Genomic DNA, 13,191 nt, shown 5'->3' on the forward strand with positions numbered 1-13,191 from the left:
AGATTAGAGTTTGCCAAACAACATCTAAAAAAGCCATTACAGTTCTGGAACAACATCCTATGGACAGATGAGACAAAGATCAACTTGTACCAGAGTGATGGGAAGAGAAGAGTATGGAGAAGGAAAGGAACTGCTCATGATCCAAAACATACCACCTCATCAGTGAAGCATGGTGGTGGTAGTGTCATGGCGTGGGCATGTATGGCTGCCAATGGAACTGGTTCCCTTGTATTTATTGATGATGAGACTGCTTACAAAAGAAGCAGAATGAATTCTGAAGTGTTTCGGGTAATATTATATGTTCATATTCAGTCAAATTCTTCAGAACTCATTGGACGGCGCTTCACAGTGCAGATGGACAATGACCCGAAGCATACTGCAAAAGCAAGTAAAGAGTTTTTTGAGGCTAAAAAGTGGAATGTTATGCAATGGCCAAGTCAATCCCCTGACCTGAATCCGATTCAGCATGCATTTCACTTGATGAAGACAAAACTGAAGGGAAAATGCCCCAAGAACAAGCAGGAACTGAAGACATTTGCAGTAGAGGCCTGGCAGAGCATCACCAGGGATGAAACCCAGCGTCTGGTGATGTCTATGCGTTCCAGACTTCAGGCTGTAATTGCCTGCAAAGGATTTGCAACAAAGTATTAAAAAGTGAAGTTAGATTTAGGATTGTTTAGTTTGTCCCATTACTTTTGGCCCCTTACAAAGTGGGAGGCACATATAGAAACCGTTGTAATTCCTACACCGTTCACCTGATTTGGATGTAATTACCCTCAAATTAAATCTGAAAGTCTGCAGTTAAAGCACATCTTGTTTGTTTCATTTCAAAGCCATTGTGGTGGTGAATAGAGGCCAAAATATGAAAATTCTGTCAATGCCCCAATATTTATGCACCTGGCTGTATATAGTATCCTCTTCTTATTAACCCAGATGTTAGGAATACTATTATGATGTAAATACCTTTCAAAGTTATTTAAAATGATGAGAGAAAATTTCTTCTGTTCCAGATCATCATCAACATGTTTTATTTGTAAGTGACAGAAATCTCTGTAGCAAAGGACACTTGGTAGCAAATCATAAAAAATACAAGTCATGGATAAAACAGAGCAAGTACATTTGAGGTTGTCAAAGGAGATGAAGACGTGAGAAAGAAGTTTGAAGGTTTACAGTCATGGGTAGTTTAGGAAAGGATGGTGCCCACGTGCAGTCTTCAGAACTTTTGCCTACTTCACTAATGTATGAAAGGAAATGTTTCCTTATTCATTATTAGTTATGTTCTTTAGTATAACATTGCGCCCAGTCAATCTCATGTTTTTTTGTACTGTTCTAGGTACATGCCACTGCCAATCTAACTGCAGTTTTAATAATGTGCTACAGAGTCTGACAGACATCCCGGGTCCTGAAGTGCGGCCGGTGAAGAACTGGAGAACACCCTCTATTGTCTACATAGACATGTCTTTGTACTCCATCATCAGTTTGGTGAGACCTTCAAGGCAATTTATATGCTCTTTATTTTGGACTGTTTCTGTTGTATTGCACAATGATGATGCTGATGACACTGACGACCGAACTCGTTACAGCATAGATGATTGCAGTACTCCAGGGCAAATGTTTGGTTCTACTGTTGCTCTCAGCCACTGAGTCACCACTTCTAGAAAAGGTGTTGGAATTTTATTGGGTAGGATCTTACAAATCCTTGCTCCCTGCTCTCTCACGGCATATGGTTCTAATTGTTTAATGCTGTCTTAGAACCTGGAAATAATAACAGATACTTTTGTGTATTCCTTTATAACTGTAATGTCTAAACTATGTACAAACCTATAAAGAGCTCAGTATCACCTGATAAATACAGAAAATGTTAACTAAATTGTGGCCAGAGAATTTGGGTGATCATTCTACCAAGACTAATCTTCAAAAATCAGGTTTATATCAATCAGACAAGTGTGACAATAAGAAACAGTGGCGTTCATGAGAATGTCTGCTTCCAAATTTGTGGCAAGAATTTGGGTATTTCCATGTTGCAGCATGACCATGCCCTGTGCACAAAGTGAGCTTAACTGAAAAAATTATTTGCTCAGTTTGCTTTGGAAAAACTTAACTGGCCTGTGCAGAGCCCTGACCTCAACTCCAATGATCGCCTTTGGAATGATTACTGTGATTGTGCCTTATCACCCACCATCAATGCTGGACCTCACAAAGGGCCTCAATTACAGTTCCAACTGAATGCAAGTTGTATGAGAAAAATCCACACATAAAATTAGTTTATATTAACCCATATTCAGAGATACTGATACAGCACAGTAAGCGGTATATTTACTAAAGGTCCATTTTAATTTATAATCAATCAAAATTGATCAACATCGATGTTGTTTTTCTGGGGCTTAAACACGCATTTATTAATACTTAAATAAACAAATCCAAAATGATCTGTTAGTGAATGTGTGATTTAGCCACAGAAACACAAAATCGATGTTAATCAATTTTGATCAATTTTAAATTAGTCAAAATCGATTAAAAGCGACCTTTAGTAAATAGACCCCTAAGACACAAGCGGATCAGCGCATAAGAAAGAAGGGGAGGAAAATTCTAAATGAATATACAGTCAGTCAAAAGTGATGTTTGCTGATTACAAGTGACAGCAGCATCACATTCACACAACTGCACACATAAGTTAAAAGTACCATGAAGAAGTAGCTACTGTCATAGATATATGACATAAGAGATGAATCCGCAACTAATAAAGGGGGAGATGTATCAACCCTTCTAAAGAGTAGAGAAATGGCCAAGTTGAGACGTTGCCCATAGATGACATTGGATATAGGAGCCTATGGGCTTCTATATGCAACGCTTGCCCGGAGAGGGATCTGACGGATCCCACTCATCACCCCTCTCTCCCGTGGCTTGTGTACCTGCAGGCCTACAACTGAGCAAGCACAATAGGATTCCTGGGTCATAAACCCGGAAGTCAGAACTCATGCAGCGGAAGACACCCCAGGCGCGACTGGGCCACTCTGAGGTGCAGCGTACAGAGGTTTTTTTTACATTTTGCACTCTGTCCCTCCCTGCACCGGCTGTCACCATGGGGAGGGACGCCACTGCTCATAGTGAACCAGAGGCGCTGGGCTGCAACTTGAACCACACAGGAATTTGTTTTAAACATGTATAGCGTTGCACATGAAGCACAACGAAACTTGGCATGAGAAAAATCTGTGGCCGCTGCATCATAGCTCTTCTTACACAGATTCAGACTCATTTGCACACAGTTGTACAAATGTCGCACATCAAATTGATCAGTGCAATCTAGCACAGTAGTATTTTGCTTACAGTTGTTTTATTTATGTGAATGAGACACACATTTTGAGCAAGAAAGACGCTCAGTGCACCCGAGTCGCCCTGGACCAAGAGGGGTTGTTTGGAGCAACTGAGGACACATCTGTATATCAAAAGAGCAGTCCTAGGTAGTAAGTATTCAAACCAACCAGTGTTATTAAATGCCAGTTTGCATGTGATAGAGTGCGGGATGTATCGCATAGTATATGCTACACTTGATACATCCCACCCTTGTAGTTACACAAGGGGTCAAACAGCTGCACCATGTACCATAGCAACCAATCAGCTTACACCTATTATTGTACAGAAAGTATGATTTGATAAATGCTACTTCAATGCTGATTAGTTGCTATGGACAACTGATCCACTTCTCCGCTCTTTTCACTGTCATTTCATTTAGAAGTCCTGTCTCGATAGCACTATTAACCCCATAAAGCTAGTAAAGCTAGGAGTATATGTTTGGTTGGCCAAACGTGGGGAAGCATACAATGCTCATCAGTATGCTTGCCCATTGTCATGCTTTTAAACCCCAAGGAGGAGTACTAGGATTAGGACACCTGTACTGTATAATTATTAATTATTATTATTATTCACTTTGTCAGCTAAATGAGATGCTATTGTGTAAGTGCCTCTTTTCTATTCAAAGGAATTAGGGTCAACTTAATAAGAATAATTTCAAATAATCTTCTAACCAATCGGGAAATATGCATTTAATTTTTCTCTTATATATTCAGCGGTTGTGAACAATAAACCTATGCCACGCCACAGATTATGCTAGCGGCTTATTTAAAATGAACATGTTTACGATATTAAAAATAAAAATAAAAACAATAGAGCAAAGGACAGTTACAAGTGATACAAGCCTACAGCACCAATTTGTATCTAGATCTTGTTAGGCAATATATTGTAACTTTGTATAAACTGCAACTGGGGGTGGTTAAATGGAATATTTGTTGGGTTTAACAGGGAGTTATTGATACCATGATATGACGTATGAAAGATTTTAATGCATGGAAATGGACTTAATAAATTAAATACACTATAGATATTAAGCGTGTTATTTAAAGTTGGGAGCAAAGAGAATAAATGATGTAACTGCATCTGGAACAAACTTGTTAAAATGTAAGGGGTGCAAATACATTTATTTTGTTTTGCATGCAGGGTAAATACTGGCTGCTTTTGCATGTAGCCTAAAAATACTGGACAGCTTTATTTTTCCATGCAACTTAGTTTCAGCTAATACATGCCACCCCTATCTAAATCTCTCTGCACAATATAAATGTGCACCACCTGCAGTGCAACATGGTTTTGCCAAGTTACTTGTTTGTTTTTTTTGCTTTGCTCCCAACTCTCAGTGGGGAGATGAGCACTGAGAATCATGCATCTGTCACTGTAATCTCCCTGTCCTTGTCATAACAATTGCACTTAAAACTTAAATGTAACTGAAATCTAGTTTTTCTTTCCAGGACACCAGCCTACAGACTCTCACCACATATATCTGGTTCAACATGGTAAGAAGTCAAACTTCCTGTACCTTTTGCATTATTTGACTCTGTTGCTCTAAATTTCACTAAATCAACCTGCCAATGGCTTCTTAGATCTTAGCAAAGTTGTTGATCAACCAGATTTTGGTTATCTCTAAGTTATTCCATTATTGTCCCTGGAACTTTATACTTCTACTGAATCGAGTTTAGTGAAATCTTCAATATATTTCTGCATAATATTCCTACATTCCCGAAGCCTGATTTACCACCTTATGCTAATGTGAGTTTCCGTAGGACTAGTGTGATGAATTATGTGGCTTCAAGCGGGCCACCTACTGTCTTTCTGTCATCATTAGAATTGCCACTTGCACCTGCCCCATGCTAGGCGCAAGAGATCCCTCTGAAACTCTAGTTACATGCCCATGACACTTCCATGACATTCCCACAAAACAGAACAGTTCAGTTCACATGGTTGTTGCCAAGCTCCCGTCCCAAAACACCAGGGACGTGCAGTCAGGGTAGGCAGGGGAGGCAGAGCCTCCCCTGTCACACTCCCTCCCCTATCATACTCACTGTCATGCTCCAGAGTTTTGATATAAAAACTGTGTGTTTATACATGTGTCCCTCCCCAGCCTATGACATAACCACAAGTCACTGCAAAATGCCCATTTCACGAAAGCCAATAATGCCCAAATTGGCTTCTGCACATGCTAAAACTCACTATTTGTATCAGTGAAAAGGGATCCATCCGACTCAGCATCAGCCAGATAGTGCAGAACAGCATTCATGGGGTGGTACAGATAAAGCAGAACTCGAAGATCGTATTCTTGGAACTTAGCACCTCTGAGAATGGGATGTAGTCACCATACCGGCACAGACTATGCCGTAGGACAGAATACCGGCAGCTGCAATCCTGAAGGTGAGTATTAGGGTTAGGGATTAGAGTTAGGCACAAGGGGAAAGGTTAGAGTTAGGCTGCGGGAGAGAAGGGTTAGGGTCAGGCTGCGGGGGGGGCAGTTAGGGTTAGGCTGCTGGAGGAGAGGGTTAGGCTGCGAGAAAGGTGGGTTAGGGGTCGGCTTAAGGGAAGAGTTATAATACTTACCTACTTACGGCTGGATTTCCACCGTTGGGATTTTGCTGCCGGGATTCTGACCGCCAGCATTATCAGTGCCGGGATCATGTACCCAACCCCTGAGAACAATCTAGTTCTTTTGTGAAACCAAATTAAATAGTGATTTTTCTAATTTCTAGTAATAAACTGTGAACTTGTTTAATGTTATTTTTAGCAGGTATATTGTACAGTCCGACATAGTTATCATGCCAAAAACTTTACATGCTACATTGTAGGTGCAGAATACAAAAATGTTATAATAATGTACACAAGTTGCATATGCATGGTTGCAATGCAAAGTGTCATCACATTCTGTAGTGTAATGTTAAATATCACGTAGTAAAGTGTTTATGTATTGACTGAAGTAAGTGTACAACAGAAAAGGCTGGTACAGAATGGACTTTAAATGCCATTTACCAACAACTACAGCCACTTATAACATCAGACTTTAAATAATAATAATATATAAATGTATTTTATTGATGTCATTCTGCATTTTAGGTATGTGTATGCATCTGGTGATGTGAGCATTAGTATAGCTGTTGTGATAATCTGTACTTAAATTGTATAATATTTTGCGTGTTAACTCTGAGTAGGTGGGCTATTTTTATGGACTACTCATAGGGGAATAATTACTAAAGTGCTGGTTTTTAGAAGTGGAGATGTTGCCCATAGTAACTAATCAGATTCTAGCTATTATCTTCTAGAAGCTGCTGGATAAATGTCAAGTAGAATCTGATTGGTTGCTATGGGCAACATCTCCACTTCTAAAAACCTGCACTTTAGTAAATATACCCCATAATGTGGTTGTGTAACAGCTTTTACAATTTGCACCTCTACTTTAATGGTGTGCACCTTGCTAAATTTCTTTTTTTGTCAGGCTCAAGATACTGCACCAAATTTTAAGAAATAATAAACAACTAAAATGTTATATCATCATCTTAACTATTATTCAGTGGCGTCATTAGGGGGGTGCAGAGCTGCTAAGCCATTTTGGTGTCACCTCCTTGGGTGGTGTCACAGAACATCGCTGTAGTGGGGATGGATGATGGACCCATGTGCACCTCATCCACTCTGTGCTGAGAGAGACTGGAGCTTCCCAGCAGTTCCTGGGGCACAGGGCAAGCCCCCAGAGTGATGTGGATGGGATGTGACACACGATCATGCACCCCCAAAACGGAACACATCAGGGGGCATGGCATCACGGGCACAAGGCCACACCCCCTATTGCAGTAAGTGTTGTGCTGGGTGTTACCACACCTGGTGACGCCTCTGCTACTATTCCTGGTTAGTTTAATAAGAATATATCCATCATGGTTACACCCTTCAAATTATGTATTTGCAGTAAGTTCCACAAAGTAAAGCAGTAGAAAATCATTCATATTTAGCATACAGCAGAACGTTGGGCCTGATTCAGCAATCACACGCAAGTGCACCACTCATCACAGACTCCCGATTATCTGGAATCTGTGTGTGCGCAGGACCCATTCTGTGAGTGTGCAGAATGGGTCCTGCGTAGTCGCACGGAGACCATTCAATACCTCTGACTGATTGACAGGCAGAGGCATTTAGGCGGTGCAGGGGTGCCCCGTTTTCCGGGAGTGGCAAGCCCAGGATCTCCGTTGATCGATGAAGAGTCCTGGGCTCGCAAGCCCGGCCAGCCTGAGTAAGCTAAGCTTACTCAGCTGGCCAGAGGCCCGGCGCCATCCACCATCGCGACCATCGACCACCGATGGTCACGATGGTAATCCCAGCATCCGTCGCAGTGCTGGTATCTCAATGCAGCAGGGGGTGTCATACACCTCCTGCTGCATTTGCATTATTGCAAGGACGGAATTGCAAAGCTGCCTGCAGCTTTGCAAATGCGATCATTGCTGAATCAGGCCTTTTGGCTGTCTTATATGCCAGTTACCCCTGCAAGTCATGAGTAGTGATCCCCAACCATTGGTGCAAAAATAACAACCACTGTATTCGTTTATACAGGCTCTGATTGGACAGAATCACGGCTCCTTAAAATTGGTACATGTTTCATAAAGTAATGTAGCACTGTAGAAGATCAGGTGCTGCACTGGCATGATTGAGCACCCTGACCTACAGAGTCCAGAGAACTGGAACCCCACAGTTCTAGCAACAAGGAAAATCACATTGAGAAAAAACACAATGGCTGTATCTAGCCAGCAAGCGTTCAGACTGTAGCGCTAGTGGAAGTCATTGCATAAAATGAATTTATTACTTTCACATGTGATTATAATAGCTCAAGAAAAAATATAAGTAAACATTTTTTGTCTGGTATAGATGACTAAACAGCCTAATTATCCATTCTGCATTTTGACCTGTAGGCTTGGGATAACGAGTTTATATCCTGGAATCCGGACGATTTCTGTGGAATTCAGCTACTCTTGATTCCTAACTCTAATTTTTGGTTACCTGACCTCTACATCTATGAAATGTAAGTGTTATACAAGGAATATGGAAAATGAATAGGCCTATTGTTAAATGAAGGTTAAGGAGGTGATTAGTCATGTGCATGATTCGCCAACTTAAGGCAGTATTGAATTAGTTTTGCACCGGCGATAAAGTTTCCATGCCGAACTTTTTGCCTACATCACGTCTTTTAGCCACGGAAACTTTTAGTGTGTGTACCCGCTATTCGCCCTATTTAATCCCAAAAGACACGAAAACGGCGATACGCGAAGTCAGAACAGGCGGAAAGTGGTATCAGAATCAGAGAAATCAGCCTGAACCCCCTCAAAAAAATCCAGAAACATTGGGGATCAATGTAGTAGTGCCCTATTATTCCTCATAAAACTGTTTGGGGTACTTAAGTTCGCACAATTGCCTCTAATTAGCGTCTTCGCACAAGTGGTGAAGAATGGCATAAAGCAGTATTTTTTTGAGAAAATAAGTAGTCCTGGCAAATTTGGGGTACCTGAAAATGGGTGCAAGCATGTTTTAATGTCTCTAAAGTGAAGTTTTAATAAAGAGAAATTCCTCCCTCATAAAAGCACCTGTAACCCCCAAACACTTGACCCCTTCTTAGAGCACCCCCAGAACCTTATTTTGCTAGTTTGCGAAGTTATCCCCCCACTTTGTGCTTTTTCGCCCCCAAATTCAAAGTACTTTTTGGGGGTATTCTTTTTCCCTGGAATTTTTTTGACACAGTTGACCATTGGGGGGCTGTCCCAAGGGTTTTTGAGTGGTTTCCTCACCTTTGCACCCCAAAATAAAAAATGTACACTTCTTCTCTCCTGCTATACAGAGGCAAATCTTTTTCACTTATTACATTGCATTGACTTTCCACGTACACAAAAAGCAGGTGGAATTGAATACAGAGATAAGTTTCCAACATGACGAAAAGTTGCAATCGGCAACACTTTTTCGCGGATCTCGGCTTTTCACTTCTAATTGAATACGGCCCTTAGGTGTATAAAGAACTAGCACTGCATGCTTATTCTTAGCAGTTTTCTGTTTTTATTCTGACTTTGGCCCACCCAGCCCACATCAAGGTGCAAGCCTACTCTCCACTCCCAGAAGCTCCTCCGCACATGTAGGTGTGCTAGACGCACTTAGCAGAAATATATGTACACAACATAATAATGAATCAAAACACGGTTTTATTACATTATTAGGTAGCATACAAAAGGGAAATGCCTTTTCTGCATTGAGCGCTAACACATGCATCCAATGCTTGCGTGCCCTACATTTCCGTCAGGTGCACATACACACACTGCCCGGAGTACTCTTTGAGGGGTATTCAATATGAAACGTTAACTTCACTGTCGAAGTTAACGTTTCATATCGGAGTTTTTACCTGTGTTAAAGTATCGGGCACGCTCCCGCTTACACCCGTATTCAATATAAAATTAACGAAAACGGGAAACTCCAAAGTTGGATTTGCGTAAAGTTACGAATTTTTCCTTAAAAAAATTGTAAGACCCCCCTAAAGTAGTAAAAACATGGGGGATCACTATGGGTACCCCCGTTTTAGCCTTTAATTGAAAGTAGGGGATTTAAATAGCCGCAGCAGGTGTTTTTTTTCCGACATTGAAGAAGTGATGCAGAAGAGCACTTAGGTTATTTTTTTCATTTTTTTAAGTGGTCCCATCAAATTTGGGGTACATGAAAATGGGTACTAGCATATTTTTATGTCCCTAAAGTAAGTTTTTAAAAATTCTGCAATTGTGCACCTGCCGCTATAATTCTATTCTAGAAAACATCTGCCGCATACTTGCAGAATAGCCCTGAACCTTTTTTCAAACAATTTTTTCCCATTTTTTTTTTTCACCCAAATTTTTAAATACATTTTTTGGGGTGTCCCTATTTTTTAAAAGTTTTTTTGACACAGTTCTTTTTTAAATATCAGTCCCAGGGGTGCAGGCTATTTTTTTTAAGCCTGCACCCCTAAACCCCAATTCTGCACTTTTTTTCGACACCTATTCAATGGTGAAAGTTATCCCCATTTTTTATCAAAGACTTCTCAAAACTGCGATAAGTCTTTTAAATTAAATACGGTGTAAAAGTAAAACCTGCGATAATGACGTCATACTTCCAATATTAACGCAAAAACGATGTTATCGCACCAATATTGAATACCCATTTGTGTAAGTACATTTTTGAGTTGCCCCATCACAAAATGCATACAAATCTATATACAGCTTTTTCTTGTGTGTACATTTTCCTACATATGCCAAAGGTGCATATGTGTCTGCTTCTAAATGTGCCCGATCATTTCTAACCATTATTGGAAATAATGTGTGTGCAGGTGTTGATACTACAGAGTTATATAAGCACAGGCAAGTGATTGACTCAAACTATGAACAGCCCAGTTACTTAACCAGTGGTGTTGGTTTATTGAAAGATAACAGGTACAGCCGTACTTACTGTTACATGTACACTGGTAATTAATCTGAACTTGAGTGGAATAGGGTCCTATTCAGATCACCAGCCGGTGAGTGTAAGCTGCAAATGGGTAGTGGTGCAGGGATGCTGGGACAGCTTTATATCAGGTAATGATCAGGTCTCTCACATGGAGCTAAGCAGAAGACTACTGTCTCCCACCATGACATTCTACACAATACTAATATGGCTGCAGTCACATGTGCAGGAGCACATCAGGTTGAAGGTCAGACCTTCCTGCAGACTCTGGGTCCGAGTGCCCGGCATGTATGTTCAGTGAGTAGAAAATGCAGGAGCGCACTGCTTTTTAACAACCATGGCATTTTCTTTTCAACAATCTGTTTATTATTGATTATTAGCAATTGGAATATTGCTTTAAGGTGCCTACACACTAGGCGATTTTTTACACGATCTGTCGTTCCGATGTGTCCTAATCGTGAGTCTCCACTCACGATCAAGATGCAGATGCGCGTCCCCGCAGGTCGTACATCGCATCTTCAGATCTTGCTGAAGGCAAGATCTGAAAATCTCAGTCATGATGCACTGGAATAGTTAGGATGCATGATAGATCGTGGGCCAATTTGCATAGCTTTAACACCAAATTATGCCCACAACTGCCGGGGAGCTGCCGGGTGAGAAATTGGACACGATATCGGATCGTGACCAGATCGCCTAATGTGTGGGCACCTTTATTTGAAGGTGATCATGAGGCACATAGTCACCCGCACCTTATAAAGCAGCCAAGCAGATTGACAATACAGCCCAATAAAATCCGATATGTGCAGATACACTAATCTGAGGGACCACAAAGGTTATATTTATTGGCCAATGTGGTCATTCTCAGCCAAATGTCTACATTTATGAAAATAATACATGTTTCAAAACAGAGGTAAACAAGTTGCTCATCATCCCAATTGTAAAACAAAATACGCTGGCGCTATATAAGTAAAGGTTAATAACAATAGTAATAAAATTATCATTTCTAACCATGCTTTGCTTTCAATAACTCAAGGGGAGATTTATCAAAGCTTGGAGATGGATAAAGTGGAGAGAGATAAAGGGCTGTATTTACTACAATCCGCATATTGAATGCGGATTGTAGTGTGATATTACCGAGTGAATTCGCATTGCGAATTCAGGCAATATCACAGGGATTTACTATAAATCCCATGCAGGGACAGAGCTTGCGATAAAGCTCAGCCCCTGCGGATCCCATCCGCACTCTAGTCGCGGTATTTTTGGAAAAAATACCGCGACTAAGAGCCCGCGCATGCGCCGACCGACCACCGCTACTACCCCCCACCGATGCTAAGCCCCACCCCCGGCACTAAGCCCCGCCCCCCGCGATCGGGGACCCCCGTGACCCCCCCTCACCCCCCCGCGACCCCCCCTCCCTTCATTACATTTACCTGCATCCTCCTGGCCTCCGGTGATCTTCTCCGGGCTTCCCGATTAGGTGATCTCCCATACTGCACTGGGGCCCGATCACCTGATGACCGGGCCCCAGTGCACTGTGGGAGACCAGCTGACCGGAGTGGAGCCATCACCGGAGGCCCGATCACCGGTCCCTGGAGTCAGGTAAGTAAAAAAAAATGTTTAATTTTTTTTTTCTTTTTTTGACAGTTATCAGCTTGCGGTCTGCTTAGACCACACAGCTGATTACTGGTACTGGCTCCCGCCTCTGCTCTCCCCGTTAGAGCAGAGTGGGAGCCCGGTAACCGGGGGAGACCCTGGATAATGCCACCTCCAGGCGTTATTATCACAGGGCTTCCCCCGGTATTTTTTTACAATTTATTTTTAGTAACTATGGTCGGATCACATTTCCCATTACAATTATGGGAAATGCGATCTGCTTTACTAAAAATAAGTGATACTGGGGGTTGGAGTAGAATTTTACTAATTCTACTCCAATTGCCCTGTAATAACTACAGGTGAAACTAAAATAATGTGAAAAGGGTGTGAAAACACCCTTTTTCACTTTATTTTAGTAAAAATAATGTTAATAAATAGAGCCCAAAGTACCAACCAATCAGCTTCTGGGTTTTTTTTTTCAAATATTGTCTGTAAAATGACAGTTAGAAGCTCAGTTTTCTCTCTCCAATGTTTGATACATCTTTCCTAAGGGAGAAATGTGTTGAACAGTCTAAAGAGTGAAGAAGTTGTCCATAGTAACCAATCATCTTTTAGTTAGCATTTATGAAATACATGCTATAAAAAGATAAGTAGAAGCAGATTGGTTGCTATGGGCAACTACTCCCCTTGTCCACTTCTCCACTCTTTGGAAGGCCCAATACATTTACCCCTATGCTGTGTATCATCAAAATGAGTCATGTGACACAAGTAGCTGGAGCTCATACAGAAGTCAGT

General features: G+C 41.3%; 1 protein-coding gene across 1 annotated transcript in view; it reads left to right on the forward strand.

The window, feature by feature from the left end:
* The first annotated feature begins 1,402 nt into the window (after positions 1-1,402).
* LOC148524688 (5-hydroxytryptamine receptor 3A-like) overlaps positions 1,403-13,191 on the forward strand; it is a 36,889-nt gene continuing 25,100 nt past the window's right edge. Inside the window, exons 1-3 of the mRNA XM_088471975.1 lie at positions 1,403-1,482; positions 4,800-4,844; positions 8,268-8,377. Of these exons, the coding sequence (XP_088328101.1) occupies positions 1,456-1,482; positions 4,800-4,844; positions 8,268-8,377 (182 nt within the window). The 5' untranslated portion in view covers positions 1,403-1,455. The remainder of the gene's footprint in view (positions 1,483-4,799; positions 4,845-8,267; positions 8,378-13,191) is intronic.

The sequence above is a fragment of the Taudactylus pleione genome, unplaced genomic scaffold (genome assembly GCF_031769625.1).
Source record: "Taudactylus pleione unplaced genomic scaffold, aTauple2 ptg000117l, whole genome shotgun sequence".
Classification (NCBI taxonomy): Eukaryota; Metazoa; Chordata; class Amphibia; order Anura; family Myobatrachidae; genus Taudactylus; species Taudactylus pleione.